Here is a 22,544-nt window from a genome sequence, read left to right as displayed (position 1 = left end):
ATTAAAGACAAATATAGTGAATCTTTATTATAAATCTACATGCTATTTAATTAAATGTATCATACATGTCATATTTATAGCTCAAGCTGTTGCTTAATCTTTTATCATTCAACCACAAGCCTTCGACAAGCAAAGGCACGTTTGTAGTTTTGGTTAAGTTTCGCCTGAAGTCTGAGTTTCTTTAAGGCTTTTTTTCTACCTGTTTGGGGGAGGTGTTTGCTTTGCTATGGTTCATTCATATGTCTGAACTGGCTTACGTAGGGTTAATTACTGCACCTGCTGAGGCGTGCCTATCTTAAGGCACCTGTTTCATCGGCCAATCAGCTCCAGAGTTAAGAAAAGAGCCCACCTGTCAGAAAGGATACCTGTACACAAATCCTCACTCATAAATCTAACACATCATTCTCCGGGGGATGACTGTGCTTAACAAGTATTAGAGGAGCAACTGATTTTGGACAAGAGCCATTTACAGGACATTGAGGAAAAATGTCTAACGAACTAGAGTAAGTACATACCAACAAACACTTAGCTTCTGCTTTATTACAGTGCCATACTAGAGTCTACGTCTAACTGTACAGTGGTAAATCAGTGGTAGTCATCTGCTTTTATGTTTTAGGTGTGTATTTTTTGTGATTTTTTCTATCGTCTGTTTTTTGTGTATGTTTTTGTGTTTGTAGTTAACTGTTTGTATTTGTAAGCGTACTCCTATCTGTGTGTGTGTTTTTTGTGTTTATCTATCTATCTATTCCATTGTGTGTTTATATTTGTACATATGTGTGTTTATTATTTTGTATATTTTTGTGTATGTAGTAGTTAGCTGTTTGTATGTGTGTGTGCTTCTTTGTGTATATATTGCTGTGTATACTTTTGATCTATCTTTCTGTCAATCCATCTATTTATCTAACATCTGGTGTTTTCTGTTAATCCATAAACTCATGGCAGTAAAGAGGCATTTTTTAAGATGTAAGTGTATAAGTGTATATTTGAATTGGTTTCCAGGATGTTTTCATACTAAGCTATACATTTTACATTCCAAATGTATCTTTTTATCCTTAAGTTTTTTTTGTGTTAATACAGTAGGCTGGTATACAAGATATACTTTTATCTCTAATATTTATATTTTAAAATGCTATAAATTTAAGTCCAGGAAAGTAAAACCCTAGCAAAGATTCCATGTCTATTTCAGTAATTTTAAAAGTTGTAAAAACTAAACCTACATTTTAAAGGAACATTACAGTGATTGTGATAGAAATAGTTCTTGTAAAATGTTAGTGCTTTGTGGTTATATGTATTATATGTCCTCTGTAGTTTGTTTTTTTTTAAGCCAAATTATTTTAGGAAGTCATTCATTTGATACACTTGGTTGTAGTTAAGCCTGTGTGTGTTGCTTGTGTTACTTATAATGGCGCTGTGAATGCTTAGAAATATGGTGTTGGCTGTATTTAGAAGTTGACAGTTTAAAGCATAAGACCTATTGAAGGGTTGTGTATGTCGGATAACTCTTCTTGCTCAATAAATGACTTTGGTTTTAAAGAATTTTTATGTGGAGCTGCATGTACTAAAGTGGAAATTTATTTGAATTCCAGCAATAAAACAAATCCCTATAAAATAAAGAGGACATAATCCATCTAATTGGAGCCTCTTAAAACATGCATGGAACTATTAAACTTTTTGGTGTGGCACTTTTAGAGAGGTATTAACTCATATTTTTCTAAAGACTTCAGCAAGTTCAATGTAAAGCCTTTTTCAGACAAAACAGTGTAATCCAGATTGGTTTAATTTGTTTAAGACAGTTTGGCACCAAGAAGAAAAAAGTAGAGTTTCTTTGATTTTCAAGTTTCGCTCTTGCTGTACAGGAGTTTCACTCAAACCGTCCTAAAGAATATGCCTGTCTTCCCATTAGCATAGGTGTTGCAATTATTTGCATATCCAAAGTTAACTGAAAGAGCTGTGTTGTGGCCATATGTTAATTATTCTAAATGCCTGGTCTGGAGCCACTCTGTAAGGCCCTTTAAAAATCAATGCATGTAATTATTCTTTTGTTATCCCTAATGGTTTTGGTTTAATGTACCTCACACCCCACAAAAGAAGATTGCAGTTTTACTCAGTCTTTTCAGTGGCACTAAACAATAGTTTTGAAATACAACAGGCTACTAATTAGCTTTGCTATTAAAAATAGGATTGCATTCTTCAATCATTATTTAACTGGAAATGTGCCCTTTTTCTGTATGTCAGTGGGGTTGTTTTACTAAAGAAGTAGAGAATGTTCACTTTTCTTGTCAAACAGTTTAATCCTGTGTGCCAAAAAATCAACCAGCCATGTTATTTTTGTTATGCAAAATGGAATCCAAGTAAAACATTGATTTCACTGCTGTGGTTTTCATAAACTTGTATTGAAAGATGAAAAGTCTGTTTTCCTAATTACTTGCTCCTCAGAGCTGTAAGTTATGGATATATGTAGTATTTAATTGTGCATTCAGTATAGTGAGCTGTTGTAGTGGAATATATCATATTATAAAGGAGTGGTGTTGTTGCTGCAGGCCTCTGACTTGTAAGCCAGCAGACTTTGTATATACACAAATATCATCTTTAAAATGATGGCATTGCAAATGTTTGCAGTGTCAAAAGTCACTCGCAGACTGGCAAATGATCAATGTTGTGCATGCCAAGAATAGATTTGGTCAGCAACTAAGCCAAAAGGCAATAAACCCAATCCAACAGTGCATAAAACTATATTTTCTGCTAAACTACATTCATACTGTTCTAAAGGGAACACACCCTCTTCATAGGTTTAGCTACTGGACTTATTACCCACCTTTTTGTTGACACCTTTTTTAAGCATTAACTGTTCCATTTGATTTACCCTGCAATATTCAAAGGCCTACTAGAATCAATTTCTGTGGAAGGACATTATCACAATAAAGTACATTTCACAGCTAAAAAAAAAGTAACCCTATTTTCTTCAAATTTAAAAAGGTGAACACATGACGCTGATTTATTAAAGCTCTCCAAGACTGAAGGAGATAGACTATCATGGTTGAAAACTGGGTGATCCGGCAAATCTGGAATTAATCTTGTCAAGGATTGAAAACATTTGCTAATTGATAGTATAGGATTTTTAAAAGATCCATTTGCTGGATCCCTTAGGTTCTCCCATGAAAGTCCATCTTGTCCAGTCTTAAAGAGCTTTAATAAATTAGGCACATTTTTACTAAATTTAATATTTTTTGGTGGTAAATACATTTCTCAGAACTACAGTCCTCCATACCCATTATTTGTTCTTTTTATTTGCACTTTCTGTTTTGTTTTAGTATTATAATTGATTTCCCATATACCTGTGTTGTTTTTTTCAAACCTTTTCTTTGGTATAACTACTTTGGATGTTTAGTAGGTACTGTTAATAAAAAAGTTAAAGTACTAGTTTAGTACAAGGGAAAAGTTTACATTTGGGGTTGCATTTTAAAACCTGCTTGAAAGTAATTTAAATGGACTTATTTATATTGTATTTGTTTTCTTTCCTATATTATCATGTGTTTATTTCACACACAAGAAGCAAAAACTAATTGAAAGTTATTTTAATAATAAATCTCCATGTCATTTGAATCTTTGTCATCTAATATACACTTGTGTATTTATTCCATTAAAGGGCAAACAGAAGCACCTTTTTAAATATTTAACTCATATTGATAAGATTAATTCTTTTGAGCAGATCACATTCAGATACATAAAAAAATGAAAAAAGATCATAGCTTGCCTTTTAAACACCAGTATGTGTGCGAAGTACATATTTATACATTTCACTGTGCTGGAGGGACTGAAAAATAGAGTTTTCCTAGAGAACAAAAGCTACTAGTTAGGAGTGGCCAAAAGTAAAGAAATGACAGCTCAGAGTGACCTATACAGAGTCAATGAAAAGAAATGATTGAAGATAGAAGCCTAGGTATTAAAATAACACAGGCAGGTGCCTTTACAGTTGGTTGAACCTGTAACCTCCCTGAACAAGGCTGGCAGCCATGAGCAACATGTGTTTGCTTTGCTATGAAAGCATGGCTTGTGGTCTAATAGGAGGAGAATTAGTAACTATACAGCTTGTCACCCACATCAGCAATTGTCGGACTTGAAAGGTGTGTGGTAATCACACTCCCCTACTAAGTATCATGTTTAACTGAGGCATGAAGGCATGACAGCCACAGACCCACTATGTTCTACACATAGCCATATACCTTTGTGTAAAGGCAGCATATAAGGTGCATGCTCTGGACCGTCTATTAGATCAGTAACAGCAATTTACCTTATGTAACACCTAATGAAAAGAACGTGTTTCAGTTAAATCTAGCATTTAATTAAAAGCGAGAAAAAATAATAAGTGAAGTATGATTGGGTGCTGAAGGTATAAATATAAATGTTATCTAACAAGTATATTTACTACAACATAACTTAGCTTTATTAATAAATATTTTTTCTTTTCAGTTACAGGCCGGTAATGGTTCTCCAGAATGACAACGCCAATATCCAAAAGTATTCTTACCCTACTGAAGACGAGGCATGGTCCAAATATCTGGATAACCCCATGACAGCAGCCACCAAGGCTATGATGAGAGCAAATGGGGATGATGATAGTGTTGCTGCATTGAGCTTGCTCTATGATTACTACAGGGTAAGTACATTTATTGTTACCTATATTAGATTACAATGACTAAAGTCCAGGACATCCATGATTGAGAGTGCAAAGTATATGTGGCATTACTGTCTATTATAAGTATCAGACATGACATTACCTCTTGTCTAGGGTCATCCCTGATTCTTTTTGTTATCCTCTTACACTTTATTACCAGATAGCACCTTACCTACACATACACACAGTATTATTGTATTATGCCTATGATGAAATACATTTGTGGCAACTTGCATTGTGTGAATACTCAATTTTAATTTTATCCTTTATGCCTTAGGTACCAAAAGGAACAAGGATAATTTCACCAGGATCAACGGATCGTTGTGAACAAGCAAAAAGGTACATTTAGGAGAAACCATTTATAAATGTTGGCATGTGTGTATATGTGTTTCTATATTTTATTTGGAATGTATTTTTTATATTTATAACTGTTTGCATGTTTTCTTTTAGACACTGCAGCGAGTACGAGTCGGACATTTCATCTTTTGATAGCTCAACTCAGCTCATGAAATATTTAAATGAAAACCCTTCCTCCACGCCAGACATTATGGAATCACATAAGAAGAACAGCTATTTAACACTGGACTGTCTGATTAATCCTAGTAAAATGACTTTACCAGGAAATACCAAATTACCCAATGATACCCATGAGGATTTTATGACCACGCCATGTGACGTCTATGAGAAGACTTCACTGAACAATCTCTTTGAACCAATACATGTAACCCAACCACAACAGCATTGGCAACCAGATAGTACATTTAAGGAAGACAACCCAGAGGTAAGCATCATTAACTAATAGTATACTATACAGTATTAGTATTGTTTTGATGTGGCCATGTTTATATTTATTTATTATTTTATTTGTTACACAGCCCCTCATATTCAATGATATTCTTAGAGGTCAGGCAGAATCCACCTGCTCTGCAGATTACCTACCTGCTGAAGCCAATTGGTAAGTCATTACAAAACAAAGGCAAACACAGAAATATTTAAAAGTACATAACCTAACCATTTATTCATGATATTGTGAGCCAAAAAACTAACAACTTTGCATTAGTGGAAAATACACTAAAACTGATATTATATTGGGCATAGCCTTTGTTTCTGTATCTATTTTAAATTCATTGTTGAATTTTTCATTAACTCCACAGTGACTTTGAATACACACTGGAATCCCCCAAAGCCATTCACATTAAGTCCGGTGATTCCCCAATGGCATATCTCAACAAAGGTCAATTTTATCCAGTAAATCTTCGAATGGCAGACAACAGGAAATGTATGCAGCTGTCTTCCAATAAAGTCAAGGTATGTTAAACAACCAGATTCCTTCATGAGGAAATTTAAATTAACAGCATCATTCCATTTGAAGAACTCCTGAGTATGATAATGGTCTTCATAGTTTGATGTAAAAGTACCATATCAGAGCTTTGAAAGTGTTAAAGGTTTACTTCTTAAATAAAGTATAGGAATCAGAGCCAGGTATTAACATAGTGGACATTGATATATTGGACCACACAATAAACAAACTTCAAGACAAAAAGACCTTATGAATTGGAACAAATGCATCTATTTCTGAAAGTCTAGTAAAGCGACGTGAGTCATTGAGAACACAAGGCTCTTTCTCCAACGCAAACAGAACAAGTCTCTAAGTGGCGTTTACATATAGTGATGTGTCTCCCCTGACAAACTACCTTCTTTTCAGCCTTTAAAAAGCCCCATTTAAATGTTGAACCCATTTAAAAGGAAAGACTGATGAATATCTATAGTTTTAATGTGTACTGAGCAGGTTGTTCTTATTTTCCTAGTGGGATAGAGCTATCTTTGCTCACAACAAACGTAGTCTCCCATAAAATGTCTTTTCATACTTACAAGCCCATGGAAAAGGGAGAGTGCATTGAAAACATCTTGCTTTTTAGCGACTGAACTATGACATCTAGGTATTCAGAACACCAATAGCACTTAAATAATATTAAAATATATGCTGATTTTTCAAAAAGCAAAATTATATAATATGTTTTATTATATTATATAGTTAGCTTTTTGCCACTTCATAACTTTTTGGACATCTTAGGTACCTGTGAACAAATATTTCCTAACAACCCAGCTTTATTGTGGCAGAAGCATTAGACAGTTCAAATAAATTAGGAAAAATTCTTACATTTATTATTGTACAGCACAAAAGTGCTACTTTAGTAAACATGGTGATAAAATATGTTATTAAGGTATTGTACTGTGCGTAATGCTTGTATCACAGCTATGTTTTTTATTTTCATTCTTATGTAAATTAATTATTTATATATTGTTTCATCATACAGAGTGTTGTAATGGTGGTCTTTGATAATGAGAAGAACCCTGAAGAGCAATTAAAACGCTGGAAACACTGGCATTCCAGACAGCCAACTGCAAAGCAAAGAGTTATTGATGTTGGTATGTACTTTTACCTTTTTTAAGCAAGATTGCCTCAACACCCTTGCACCCGTATAATCTAAAAATTATATTATTTATTTAAAAAATTTTAAAATATTTCCTTGACATTTCTTCTGAATATGCATGTAATAAATATAATCTACCTTACAGCTGACTACAAGGAAAACTGCAACACTGTGGAGAGCATTGATGAAGTTGCCTATAATGCTTTGTCATTTGTTTGGAACATCAATGAGGAGGCCAAGGTAATGACGTTACCTAATATGCAAAACTCTTATATCAGTGTGTTAGTATATATGATGTATAGATATGGAAATATACTTTTTATTTGATCAATAAAATAAAGTAAAGTGGGCAGCAGGTATGTGATTAGATAATGTAGATAAAAAGAATTCACAAGTGATGATGAATTGGTAGTACAAAGCTCTACTATTCTCAGACCCATTTTCCGTTCACTACTTCTTGTCAAGAAATGTACAGTTCTGTATAAACTTGGAATATATAAGTAGCGTATTGTAGGCTTGTAACATACAAAAATAAAGTGTCTACTCTTCACTATAAGTAAGGCAGGTGCACACAAAAAGTAAACATTGTTGCTTGGCAAGGAGAAAAATGAGTGAAAACGGTTTTTGATACAATCTTGGTTCCCACGAACAACGGAGATACTTTCTGGGTGGGTTTGGAGCCTGAAGGAAAAATAAATTGTTAGGATCTCTGGGGATTATCTCCAAGGGAGGAAACAGTTGGAAAAGTTGGCAGAGAGACCGGTGAATTCAGCGACAATATGTTAGTGTTTTAAAGTTCAGCTCTACTTAGAAACAAGACTGGGCAAGTGAGTCCTCTACGTGATGAAAGTGTGGTGTTATAATGTTATGGAACCCATGTATCGAAGATCACAATATACAATATGCAGTCTTTTAATGGGGGAAATATTAATTTCAATTGTAACTTTATTCATTGCATTAACATGTGATTCTCTGATTGGTTTCAGATCTTTATTGGTATTAACTGCCTGAGCACAGATTTCTCATCTCAGAAGGGAGTGAAGGGTGTGCCTCTAAATCTTCAGATTGACACTTATGACTTTGACACTGGGGTGAAGAGACTCATTCATCGGGCTGTCTGCCAGATCAAAATATTCTGTGACAAGGTATGACTAGCTACAAATGAAAAATGTCATTATAGCCGATATTTTTTTTCTTATATCTCCATATCTGTTATCAGGCAATGATATTTACATGTCTCTTACTTAAATAGGGTGCTGAGCGCAAGATGCGAGATGAAGAGCGCAAGCAGTTCAGAAGAAAAGGAAAGGGTCCAGATGCCAGCAAGGGTAAGCAGCTATATAGTTCTTTATGATCATCAGAAAACTACATGATCCAATATACTAGAATTACTATTTAATGGACAGCGCTGCATAATATGTTGGCGCTATATAAAGCCTGTTTATTAATAATAATAAAAATATTATTAATAATAATTACTAAAGGACAATGTTCACTTAGCAAGATGAATATAGTAAAGTGGATTTTAATTTAAATACCCCATCATCAGCATGGAAATTAAAAAAAAAAACTTATTTGAATAAAGTGAATATTTCTTCTTCCTGTCCTAAAACATATACATTTATATATTATTGTGAATGTTCTCTTAGGGACATTGTATATTGTTGTGTCATTACTAGCATGTTCTAAAAATGTTCTAAGTAATTAAGTCCATGAGGGGTGGTAACTTAAAAATTCCTAAAAGGACCCATGCCATGGTGGAAGGTTGGGGATGGGTCTTCTTACATTGCATTCAATTGTGTGCTCATTAAAAACAATTATTATGTTTAATCAATTTCTATATAATTAAACTTACTAAAAAGTACCTTTCCTTACAGACATGAAGGCAACTGTTCTCCCAGGATACAGAGGATCAGACATCACATACTTAAGGCCAGTGACTGATATGGAAAGCCAGCCAGTGTTATTCATCCCTAATATTCACTTTTCCAATCTGCAAAGATGTGGAATGGTAAGAATCTTTCTACAAATAATCAGAATAAGAAACACTATGACTGATTCTTTATTCCATAACAAATGTTCAACTAACTAACAGCAGAACTGATATTTATTAAAGTACAATTACAAATACAAAAAAAATACGGGGGCAGGGATAATGATTGACACATGACATTTATGTTATTTAGTAGTGTTAGCTTTGGAATTTTGTGTCCACCTTGTCACTCCAAAGTCAATTTTTCTATTTTGCATTTTAAATGTTGACCACTTGTGTTAAGCCATCTACTGAGTCAATAGCAGGCACAGGAATTTACCAAGATAAACACATCTTTCAGTGTAGGATTTACCTAGTCGCATTATGGACAGGATACAATGGCTGCCCTTTTAGGCACAGACACCATGGAAGCACTAGAGAATGTATTGTAAAGCTCAAGTTGTTTTAGCACTGCCTTAAATATGATCTAACACATTTTCTTTTCTTTTTTCTATTCTAGGTACTTCCTGCTGTTGGAGATGACAGGTAGGAATATCTTCCGGTTATCTTAAAATGTATTGAGGGTTCTTCATTATTCCTTTTTAATTTTGGAATAATCATAGGCAACTGCCCAAAGTTACAAGCTAACTTACGTATCCATCATACTTTCAAAACATATGTGGGCGTAACTTGACATTGTCATGCCTTTTCTAATATAAAATGTAAATGAGAATTTTAAAAATTTAAACGGAGAAATGATAAATGAGATAGTAGATGCTTTGGACATCTCTTCTTTATAGTAAAAGTACTAAATACAATGCAATTATGTATGTCGATTTAGGCTCATATGTCCTTCTCTTTACAGGCTAGCACTAAAAAGAAGTTGTTCGTCTTTCTCTGATGGATTTAATATCCCTCCATGTAAGAAACCGTCTACTGAAGACCACCAGAGAGGTAAATGCTAATAGGATTAGAATGCATGTGAAGAAATATATTCAGTCAAATGAATGTACCCATACACCAAGACTGCTGGTCTGTGTTATTTTTGTGTTGTCAGCTAACATTCTGAGAGTATCAAGGCACCTATGTAAAGTGTAATAATTAACTCTAAACTACCTGAGTTTCTAACAGCGGTAGGAAACAGCTTACCTCTCACATGCACAGAAAAACACCAAAAATCCAGATATCACTTTTACAAGGCAGCTAAAGGCTTCCAATGTGTGTCTGCACCATATCCAAAATTGCAGCAAAGTAGTGTATGAATTAAAATATAGGCTTCCTATGCATGTGCCCACTAATCATGTTAATGTTCAATAAATTGGAGAAACGTATCTCTAATGCATTTGGAGTGACTGACAAACCCAACCAGAGAACTAGGGTAGATAGTCAGAAAGGTAGATGTGCAAATAGATTTATCCTTATCCTTTATTAAATTCCTGTGTATGTTGTATGCTCTACATTATTCAATTTTTTTACAACTTCATTGTGTTTAATTTATTTTAGTATTATTATATGTACGGAGAGAAACAGAGGAGGTTTTTGATGCATTGATGCTGAAAACACCAGATCTTGCTGGATTCAAAAAAGCTGTAAGTATAATCATACAGATTCATATCAGCTAAACTATACCCTATCAATCACCTATTCCTTCAAAGAGTTTGTTTTTTTAAAGTCCACATTTTATCATGCATGCTCATCAGGTAGATGTTAGTGTACTATGATATATAGTGGCATCTGCTTCCGTGTTATTCATTGGCAGTGTAAATTAACTGAAACTCAGTTATCTTGAGTTATCTTACAATCACATGGTTTCATGTCACCTACTGTATATTGAAAAACCTAATCCAAAAATATGCACTTTGCTCCTGTAAACTTTCTGATTTTCAAAGTGATAATACTCTTAAGGCATTACACTAAAACGGAAATAAAAACATGTTGCACATAAAAAATTGAGTTATAATCCAGTAAACTAACATGTCATATGTATTGCAGCTCTCAGAAAAATATGGTGTTTTGGAAGAAAGAATAGCCAAAGTTTACAAAAAGTGCAAGAGAGGGTAAGTTTCTAAATGTTCAAATGTCAGTTTGCTTTTTTTAATATATCTCTTGTAACATTTTTCCAAAAATAAGGCTCTATTGATAAAACAGGGAATCGGAATCTCCCTGGTCCATCTGTTTCAATGACAGTAATTGATTATCACCAGGCAATGTTTGAGGGAATGTCAGATTCCATGTTTTATAGATAGAGCCTTTGCTGTGTTTTTTTTTTTGTTCCTTAAGTGTAAAGGTATTTTTTCACCCAAATATATTCCACAGAACCAATTTAACATTAATTTTCTAATAATGTACTCAAACACCTGAGTGACAAAAGTCCAACATTTATGGAGCCTAACACACAAGCAGAAGTGGGTGTGGATTCATAAGAACAGTTTATAGAAAAGGCAGTATTACTATGACTGTGTTTTTGGCAGATGGATGGTTTCTATTTAGAAAAACCAAAGGTTATGTTTGTGTCGATGTTTAAGAATGTTTAACTCATATAAAGAGCATATCATGTGTAAAAGTAAAAGAACACTAACTCAGGAAACCACTTATAATCTGGAATATATTAACTTCAAAACTTGTAAAAACTCACTAGCAAAGACCAATTGCATTTGCAACTGCATTGTTCTAATGCACCCCAGTTAAACAAGGGTTGCTTTGAGCTTATTGTATGATCGTACATACATTGGTAGTTTAGTACTCACAAATACAAGGACCCAGTATCTCAAAGGTTAACTAAATAAAAAATCAATTCCAGCAGATAAATCATTTGGAAAAAGATATGAAAATTTGCTAAAGACAGATATAATCAGTTTTGAATCCTTGTTGACTTTGTAAGAACTGTTGAGGCAATGTTGTTACTGGCTGCTAGCCAGAGATCTCCCACTTTATAGGATGAAAGAAAAGAATGAAACTAGTAGTTGGGTCATAGTGTTACACAATAGGCTTTACAAGTCATGCATCACAATACATATTTACCACAAAAGATTCACGTTTTCTTTTTTTTACAAAGTAAAAAGAACAGTTAAACCTAAAAAAGACAAAAAAATAAAGCATTTCATAGAAAAAAACATAAGGTGTTAATTTAAGCTGATATTCAATTTGATAGTGAACATTTGCTGTGCAATAATAATTGTCCTTATTAAATTTATTTCATGATGTAAAAAACACACCAAGTATATATATTGTACACATTCCACTATATTATAAACTTATTTTGCATATAGCATGAAGCTGGCCTATTTATTTTTCATGATACTTGTGGTCCATATTTTTCTGTTGGGTATAATTACATTGATATTATTTAGATGTAATTTAAAATAGTATATGATGTGGAACTAAATAATGAAAACCTGTTTGGTAAATCTCATCTGTTTTCCTTTCCTTTTAGAATTCTGGTCAATATGGACAATAATATCATTCGGCATTACACCAACCATATGGCTTTCCTTCTGGACCTAATAGATCAAGATGGCATTATCCACGTTACACTTAGAGAATTATAACATTCCTTCTGGATAAACATAAAAGACTCATAAGACTAGAGGATGAGACCTTAATTTTACCAGACCTCAGAACACTGCTCATTGCCTATACTTGACTCAGGCAGCAGAGCATCATGTTATAAAGTATTGTGAAGACTATGTTTTTGGGAAAACTGATATGGGACTTCTGTATCACAGGAGACCATCAGATCAGAGATTGTGTACATTGTGGATTTATTTTTATGGTATCCATAACTGGAGAATTCAAAGCCTTTGATAATGAGTGGCTTGAAGATTACATGTATGTACAATCACCAAGGACCTTTTGGCCACCCAGCTGATATTGCATGGATTACATTGCCCCTGGATATCTACCAAGGGCAAATGGCAATGCACCAGTGATTTGTTTTAACTACAGCAGACAATCAGAAAATCCACTTGTATCAGCCTGATTGCACTACAACTTTGAAAACTGAACATCAAGTTACTACACATTATTGCTCTTTGCAGTATTACATAAAACCCAAACAGTGGACTTAAGTATTTATCCCAGGCATACTTAGAGAACAATTAGGTCTTTAAACCTTTTGCTTCTTTTATACTGACCATGTATGTGTAAGCACATACTATTTAAATTATAATAAGAAATCTACAGTTATTCAACAACTGGGACAAGTCCAATCAAGATTGCCATACCCCGAAACCTGACATACATTACGGGTCTTTTGGGGCATTATTTCCATCATGTGTTAGATGCAGCTTGTGGATGGATTGGGACAATCAAGTCCATCAAGGCTTCTCACTTGAACATTTTTTGCTAGACGCTAAATATTCTAATTACTTTTTTTAAAAAACACTTTTTTTATCATAAATGGCTGCCAGTTTTAACCTCGACCCCATTCCAATTTTAAAACAAAGAATGTTACCCATACAAACATTTCTTATTGCTGGTTTGTAGTTTTTGGTATTGCTATATATAAATATATATATATATATTGATTGTTTTTATGTTGTATGTATTTTGATGTGCAGAAATGCATTTTGCCATTTCAACAATGTCTTTTCACATTTCTCATTGTCTTTGTACAATTTTTGTTCTATTTTTATACTGCGTAAACCAAGAACAAAAGGATAATAAAAATACCTAGAAAAATTTAAAGAGTTGTTTAAAATGACATCATCTAGTGTATGCAATTTGATAAAGGGTCACTAATAGAGCCTTGCTGCTCTTTCACATTTTGGAAAGCAGCATTTTAAATATAAAAAACATACAAATTGCAAAATTTTTGCTTGCCACCCCACACAATCAATATCAAGTGCATGCCATCGTCTTAAGTCTTTTGTTTGTACCACAAACAATTAGGGATCACAATAAATTGAAAAGGCTCAAGCCCGTTCCAAAAAGTATAAAATAATATAAATCATAAGAGAGGTAGGTACCACATAAGGTACCAAACAGGAACTTTTCCTTACTACTTTACCTCTCAAATATTCCATTGGTAACTGACTCCAGCGGTGCATTTCTTAACCCCTTATTCATAAAGGAACTCCTTTCAAAAATGATCAGGTCTACCAAAAGTGATTACATCCAGAACTCAGGGTAAATTTAACAGATATAATAAAGAAAAAATGAATTGTGGCATATCTGAGTATTTGACAGCAGATAATTTAATGAACAAAAACAGCCAGCAAAGTAGTGTGGACAGTGGAATATTAAATCATCCCTACTGTCCTTAAAGTATATCATTGTCAATGCAAATTAGTGACATCTTTATTGCTAATACAACAGGAGGATAAAGTTAGTTATTCCTAATTATTTTACCTACCTTGCGTTGGCTGATGCAACCTTTCCAGGAGGAGTGAATATCAAGGTTTGGAGATATTTAGAGCATTTTACAGATCCATAAAACTCCTTTTTGCTTTGGCAGCATATATTTATTTACTGTATATGTATAACCTTTAATTGAAAGATACAAAAACAAATGTGGGAATCAGTGTGCATTTAGAACACATTGGTATTTTAGTTGTCTCAGATCATGACACTATGCCAGAAAATGGAAGGCTACGCCTGTGCCAATGACTGAACATAATATATGCAACTATGTCATAATACAGCATGCTAGGACAAGTCAAGTCTTATGTACTTTCTGCATCAAATTGTAAGAGCTGTTTCAAAAGTCATCGGTTAAAAAGATATTTTTAAGACCAAGGGGGTCATAGGTGTTTTCCATTTCTGAATGATTAGTTGTGGGTGTAGAGTCAGTAGGCTTGAGTCACATTGTTGTTTTAGGTCAACAAATGGAAACTTTGCATTGAAAAATTGGAAAAAAAAGTTAAAGGGATCAAATAAACTAAACGTGTGTGTTAGTGGACATGGCAACTCACTCTGCTTTAACTGTTTAGTAACAAAAAGTCTGGATCCAGGCCAATTTAGTGGCACTAGTTAATTTGACAAAATTCTTTTTTACATAATTATAAGGCTTTCATTTGGTATAATGATTTATTACATACCCTGATTTATATGTCAAGCTGCTAATCAGACAGAGGAAGTGAAAAATTATAAATAATAGTTTACCTTTTATTTTCTATCCAAACCATATTCTACCCAGTATCTATATTAGGTATGTGATATACTAGAAGCTTTTTTTTTTTGGAAATGGCAAATATTGGCTGACTCAAGAAAACCCAACAAATATGACATTTTACAAATTATGCTTTTGTAAATATCAATAACCTTTACAAGCACACACTAAAGTTTAGTATTGAAAATGTTAAAACTGTATTTATTTATGTAATATGTAACTCTGAGAATTTTCCATTAAGCAAAACTGTAGAAAGAATTTTTACAATTATTACGAAGTAGTTGCTCTCAGTTACATGAAAATTGACAAATGTATGGAAAAGCCTACCAGTAGATATTAGGTAAAACTAAAGAAAAAAGATGCGATCAATGGCTAAACCATAAGGGAGTCATAAAAATATGCTGTAAAGTAGATAAACCACATCTTGAAATAATAAGAAACAGACATGGCTGTTGCATAGGCAGGCCACCATATGTATGTTATCCACCATAATACTCAGATAACTTTTAGCATACAAATCCATAACCTTGTACAATGATTGATGGTAAGGTGCTGCTATAAAGCGTGTGTGGAGAAGGGGCAATGAGAGCGAAAATACAAAATACCCTTTGCTGCTCTTAGTAAATATTTATTTAGTGGGGCAATAAATGTGTTTTATTTTATGTGAATTTATTTTTGCCTTGTTCATCTAGTGTAGATATTGTAATATTGTATCTATTTCTACTCTAATTTTCCCCTGTGACACCCTTAAAAGCAATGTGAGGTGTAATCATCTCTGGGCCAGGAAGACATTGAGTGCAATAAAACATTTTCAGAAGCTGTAACTATTCCCCACCCTACCAAAATACATTTTTGTTCTATTGCTAACAATTGTTGTGCTGTTTCTCAACTTTATGTTGTAATGACCACTGCAGGCAGTTTGATGTATTAGTTATTGCACAGGAAGATTACAATTGAATAAAAGACCCTTCTAGCATTTCTCCCCTTTATGCAGATGGTGCCATTTGGCTTGATTTATCTAGCAGTCAGCAACATGGACTATATACTCCGAATGACTCAGCATGTGCTAAGACTGGACAAGGTCTGGCAAAGACTGAGCTAAAGAATGTCTTCCGGACTGTCTCTGTCTCTATTGCACAGCAAGGACCTTTTGTTTTATTGTATTTGTGCGCCTACAGTCAGAACCTTCTAACACACTGTTCTACATTGTTGACACTGAGATCTGTGTTAATATAAAGTGATGTCACCTGTCACATATTTGTTGTTATCTCAGTGTTGCTACAGGTACAAACACATAAATATTGTCAGCCAAAACATGCAACTGCATTTTTGTTTAAACATAAATAAGATAAATAATTGTCTATAAATCTAGTGTATATACAGGCATTCACAAAGAAAGCAAGCCCGGAGAGTGAACCGTTTTTATATATATATATATATATATATATATATATTTCTACTGAAACACATTTTTGGCTCAAATGAATCGCCTTAGAAAACTTTAGGGTTTCTGTAGAAGAAAAAGTAACAACCTATTTTATACAGTGCTATGAAAAAGGCAAGCTAAATAACTTTACCCAGGAAATATTTATTCGTTTCTAAAAACAGAGCTTTTAAGATCCATCAATAAAGTCCTAGTTTATACATGTTGTCTATTTCTGAAGATTAGAGGGTCCTAACAGGTAGCATCTCTACCTACTCACCTCGTAGTGCTACCTAGCCACTGCTTCCTCCAATAGCCGATTTACTGGACATTAGGCCCAATTACTGCATCATGGAAGGAGGTCACATAGTCCCCTAGGCATTTTGCAGGTGGTGGCCATGATATAAAAAGTAGCATTGGGAAAGCACTTCTGCCACTTTGCCATGAATGACACTGTGTCTATATCTTTCTGGAGTTAAGTTTTAAATGCTTTAAAAACGGAGGTGTCAGCTAAACCAACAGTCACATTTTGTACCAGGCCTGAGTAAGTTCAAAATATTCTCATACAGTAAAACAATCATATAGGACTTGGTCATGGTTGTTTGATAATGCAAAGGAACAATGCATATGATGTTTGAATATGGAAAAAAAAATAGAAAAATGCCTGAAATAACATTAAACACATTTCTGATCTTCAGCCAAGAAGTTCTAGAATTTTACTTTTATGTAACAATATCATTATAACAAAAAATAAGCCCAAGGTGTAAATGGCATGCTGTGTTTTGGTCAGAATATAAATCAGGGGTCATCAAAGAAGCATTAAAGGTTATGTTCACAGACTTCAGTTTCATCCATGTACAAATCAGTAAAGAAGCAGTGCGGGACATGATGTGTATTTTAAGGTAAGTAACCCCTGAACATTAATTTTAATCCTACTGACACAATTGATTGTTCACTATCTCTCTTACTCACACCTCCGGAATTCCTCCCACTGCCACCAAGGGTTGACCAACATTTCTTTCACTGACACGCTTTCCTTGGCCACCTTTCCCTGCACTGACCACTAGGGAATTTTTTGTTCCCAATGCTAACCGACTCATTGCTGTTTTTACTTTTACTGACCATCGACCCCAGGAAATTTTTTAGTTCTACTTAGGTGTTTTATCACAATATCATTGGGGCTTTTTAACTCCCACAGCCCACTATCGCAGGGGTGTTTTTTACTGCCGCAGTGGCATTTTTTACTCTCACCGACCTATGAACCTGGGGCATTTTCTACTGCCACGAGCTCCACAGCCAGATGAACAGTAAACTGATCCTTCATTTTAACAATTTAGGAATATGCCTGCCCTAACCAGCTGCAGAAGTGTTTGTAAGGAACACTTGAGTATTATGGGTAAAACGGAACTTTCTTATGTGAGTTATATAAAACACTAGCTGGCTCATAATGGCTACAAATAATACTTCCAATAATTTTTGGCTGAAGAAAATATGACATAGCTTCTTCATTGCAGAAAGATTTTTTTTTTACACAATAACGGCATTGTTTTTTTAATGACTTTGAAATATGTAAGAGTTTGAACTGACTACATTTGTTGTGTCTTGTATGGTGTTTTAGGGATAAGGGCTGCAATTATATGTTGTATTGAGGTTGTCAGATTGCAAACCAGCAATTACCTTTGTGATCGAAGTAACTATTTTTGCATAGCCTTTTTGTTCACTGATACTGGAGCCAATTTATAATCATAATAAGGTTTATGCAGGATGCAAAAGCTGAGATATTTTCTAGCCCCCTATACACTGTACTGCAACTATTCTGCAATTTCCTATAAGGAATTATAATGATACATTTTTGTTACTTATTGCTTTGTCACATTAACACCCCTAGCGATATTCCCGAGTGTGACTCCGGGTGGATTTTACTTGCAAAAAGTGGTAATCCTGAGTCACACTCAGGGTGGCTAAAAACAACAAAACAACCCACTTACCTTGTTTCTTTGGCGTCCTCGGACGTCCTGCTCATTTGTCCAGGTCCTCGGGCGGCATCCTCCTTCTAAGATCTTCTCCCGGCGACTGCAGAGACGTTCTCCAGGGGTCGTTCTCCGGGTGAGGTACAGCGGGAAATTCAAATAATTTTGTATTGGATTCAATAAAAAATAACTTTATTAAGTCTAATATAAAAAAATCTTTATATTATATATTTAATTATATATATAATATATGCCACTGTACATTTATAATACAGGTTTCGCTATTTTTTAGGCAACCTTTTTTAACAGATTTTTGTGTTTTTTTATTTAACGTTTAATATTAAATTTATTAAATATTGGACATATTTCAGTGAGTTATGCCTAAGAAAAATAAGCCTACAATGTAAAATAAATTTCCATGCAAAAAATTGTAACGCTTTTTGCATAGAAAAACTGACATAATTGGAAAGCTAGGGGGGGTAAACTGTACCAATGAATGCCTGTTAAAGAGCTATAGAGAACGGATTCACTTTCAATATGATTAGACTTTCATATTTATTTAAATGACTTTTAATTGCATCAATCAAAACACAGATGTATCAAGCTAATCCCAATAATGAACGATAACCCACAGGGCCTATGGTCAAAGGTGTCTTCTTCTGCTTAATTGCACAAAGCGTAGAATGGCTTACATTTTCTCCATGAACTGACTTGGCATTATTGGACCTGATTTATTATAACTCTCCAATGCAGGAGAGGAAAAACTAGGCGAACCTGAAATGGATCTGATCCAGAAAAACATTTGCCAACTAATAGCAAACAATTCCGGGAACTAATAATTCAAGCCCATTATGTATAAATGTGTAGATTTGCTTCCAGGAAAAAAAAAATTCAGACATATGCGTTGCTTGGCACAAGGTTCCAAGAGCCTTTCTATTGCCATCTAACAAGTCTGTGTAGGTATATGGTCATAAGATCTCCAAAGAAGGACTGTTGTTGAGTCTAGAACTATTTCTCTACTATTCTGAGAACTGGGTAAATAACTGTCCAATAAAGTAAGGAAACTATTCTAAAGCAGTCTTTCTCAAATGTTTAATCCAGAGAATGCCTTGAAACATTTTTAAGTTTAAGGGATACCCAGCTGAAATCATCGAAGGTCACTGAGGAAAATGCACCTTATATTTGTGGACAGTGGAAAGAATAACAAATTACATTGCACCCAAAACTATCCAGTTACCATCATATGGGATATCGGTCACCCACAATTTAATTAAGACCAGCAAATTCTGAAGAAATCCTGGTTGAGAATGTCTGCTCCAGGGCGAGTGTTTGCTCTGCTCACCAAGTAGTGGCTTCCCTAAAATTGTATTTTCTGGTCAGAAAATATTGCCTATATTTTAGGCTTTGATGCAGCCACCACATCAAAGAACAAGTAAGCTAAAATTAATTTTATTTTCATTCTTGTGTTTAGTTATCCTTTAAAACCGGACTCTAGCCAAACATTTTTAAAGGTGGAAAGACTTTGACGATCTGGCATTTTTAATTTCTTCTACTGATTAAATCACTGTGGCATCACAACAGGGCCCTAACAATATGTCAGGTGTGTGCAATTGCCTTATGTTTCATTATTGATTTGTTTAATTTACATATATACAGGAATTTGATCGTTCTAAAATGTAAGCCTAGTTGAAAAAACTGCATTGTGCAATGTGTTATACTTTTTCTTTTATGTATCATAGTTTACTGTTCCTTTATAAGAATAATAAATGCAATTTGTTCGGTATATACCAGCAATCAGTATATCAACATATAAGAAAGTACCAAGAGACCCTGAAAAAAAACTTGCAGATCTGGATGAGCTAGAAAAACCAGTATGAAGTCAGAAGCTCATACACCATTCAATCAACACCTAAGAAGAAAAAGAACTGGAGGGCTTCTGGTCCCTCATCAGCTCTACCTTGAGGAAATCTTCTGTTGACTGTCTGTCTCCAAAGTCCCCTAAGGGGGTGGTTTGACATTAGTCACCTCTGCTGGATTTTGACATATTTATTGTTCTGCTGAGAACCTGGAATGCAGTTTTATTGTAGCTCATTTTCGGAGTCTGAATACATAACCCTGATAATTTACTGAAGCACCTGTATTATCTAGATACTCCCTAGAAATCACAGAGCATGTTTGCAAAAGCTGTAATTCCTATTAATAACAGATCTGAAGACGATGTCTGTAACTAAAACATGTCTTGTCCACTGCCCAATAGATTATATGGGGTAAAGAACAAGAATAATGGTTTTGACTGGCAGTGGTCACATATAGAGCAGGCTTCTGGCCCAAGCCAAAACAGGTCACCTATCTATGAGATTGTAAATTAACAAAGTGATTTATGGTCCTTTTGAAAAAATGGTCATAGTTTAAAATAATGAAATTAAAGTCACTTCAAAGGGCTCATTTATAAAGAAGATTTTGTACAGTGGAGATCTGTGATTTGATTGTTTTACTGTATTAACACCAAAGAGGCAATCAGGAACTGCATTAATTTGAACCAGGTAACTGATCATCAGATTTAAAAATGGCATACAATGCCCATTCATTTCAATTACAGGAAAGATCACCACTTTAAAAAGTGGGGATTGTCACAAAAGTGCTTGTTTAAAGTGTAACCTAAAGTGGAACTTTCATGAAAAAAAAAATGTATTTACCCATTTCGATGGCAAGCTTAGCAAGTTCTGCACTAGCTCAGCATTCCTCTTCGCTCACCGTAATGCCCAATGCCGCCACCTTTTTTCATCGTCTTCCAAGTACTTCACACATCACCTGATTTTGCACTACGCAGACACAATATCAAATGACGTGTCTTCCTAAACTTAAAAAAAATTGCTAATGGTCCTCATTTCATTTGCAGAATAAGCAGCCCACAGCTTCACATATTCAATATTTCACCTGCATTGCAAAATAGAGAGGAATGGAAAAATCCCCAAAGCAACTGAAAAAATAGAAGAAATTACTTACATATTAATTCTCACCCTGCCCTGTACTTGGATTGTGCCATTTGGTTCAGCCTTTGAAAACCTCTTACCCTATAGGAGCTGTTGAATTTCCCCGGGTTTACCTTTTGATTGGGCAGAAATGACCTCACAAGCCTGTACATTTTCAATCTAGGGGTAATTTATTGAAGACTCAACGGCAGGAGAGAGTATTAGGGTAAGCAAAGTATCTAGTGTTTGTGGTTCAAATCCACTTAGCAGACAGTAAAAGTTGAACTCTCCATATTCCAACCTTAAACACAGCACCCATATCAGGTAGTGGGAGAAACTCTCTCCAGAGTGTGTCTCACTTTATGCAGTGACAGTCCCTGAATAAGCACGGCTCCTGCTATAGCAGCATCTTCCTGCAGGTTCTTTTCTGCAGCAGTTTCTTCCTGGCAACCAGTAACCCAGACACAAGTTATATGTCAAATGAATTACCTTACTTACATTTTATGGTTAGTTTCATAATACTGTCCCAAAAATGTTGAAAGATGTTGAGATTACATAAGCATGTGTTTTCTCTGTTAAAAAGTCTTTTTTTAGTCAATTTGCTATAAATATAGTTCCAGACCTAGCATTTTATAGACAGATGTCTTAACATAATAAATTACATAAACATTTGCATATGAGAAGGCATAATATTGTATGGATGGAAGTCATTTGAGTGTGTATATCAAAGAAATACTCATACAGCTAAAAGGGTTTTACATTAGTAACAAATACAGATATATCTTTCAGTTGCAGGTCTCTTTATTTAATGGCCTTTTGTGCTAATTAGGTAACTTTCATAATTTATTAATACATGTGATGTTAAATAAAACTCCAATCATTTAATCTGTTAGTCCTGCTAGACAGGATGAAGCAACACCTCTACTCTACCCCAAATCTGTTTAGTTCTAAACTGGAAAAATTCAACCAGTGTGATGCTCTGTTGTTT

The 22,544-nt window shown here is 34.4% G+C and overlaps 1 protein-coding gene across 1 annotated transcript; it reads left to right on the top strand.

Annotated features, from left to right (window-relative positions):
• Window positions 1–412: 412 nt before the first annotated feature.
• Window positions 413–13,758, top strand: GRHL3 (grainyhead like transcription factor 3). The gene is made up of 16 exons (XM_072398730.1): window positions 413–503; window positions 4,471–4,657; window positions 4,953–5,014; window positions 5,126–5,456; window positions 5,551–5,630; window positions 5,830–5,983; window positions 6,994–7,105; window positions 7,256–7,350; window positions 8,097–8,255; window positions 8,363–8,438; window positions 8,988–9,121; window positions 9,603–9,628; window positions 9,948–10,036; window positions 10,586–10,671; window positions 11,075–11,139; window positions 12,516–13,758. Exons 1-16 carry the CDS (start codon window positions 487–489, stop codon window positions 12,628–12,630), a joined length of 1,788 nt encoding a protein of 595 aa, XP_072254831.1. The 5' UTR covers window positions 413–486; the 3' UTR covers window positions 12,631–13,758.
• The last annotated feature ends 8,786 nt before the right edge of the window (window positions 13,759–22,544 follow it).

This window comes from Pyxicephalus adspersus, chromosome 1 (genome assembly GCF_032062135.1).
Source record: "Pyxicephalus adspersus chromosome 1, UCB_Pads_2.0, whole genome shotgun sequence".
NCBI lineage: Eukaryota > Metazoa > Chordata > Amphibia > Anura > Pyxicephalidae > Pyxicephalus > Pyxicephalus adspersus.
Note: the sequence above shows the minus strand (reverse complement) of the source record. Positions and strands in the feature narration are given on the sequence as shown.

Excerpts from the sequence above, each read along its gene's own strand:
- GRHL3 (XM_072398730.1), top strand. Across the intron at positions 5,631-5,829 it reads CTACCTGCTGAAGCCAATTG|TGACTTTGAATACACACTGG; the intron begins GTAAGTCATTAC and ends TTAACTCCACAG. Across the intron at positions 7,106-7,255 it reads GCAAAGAGTTATTGATGTTG|CTGACTACAAGGAAAACTGC; the intron begins GTATGTACTTTT and ends TCTACCTTACAG.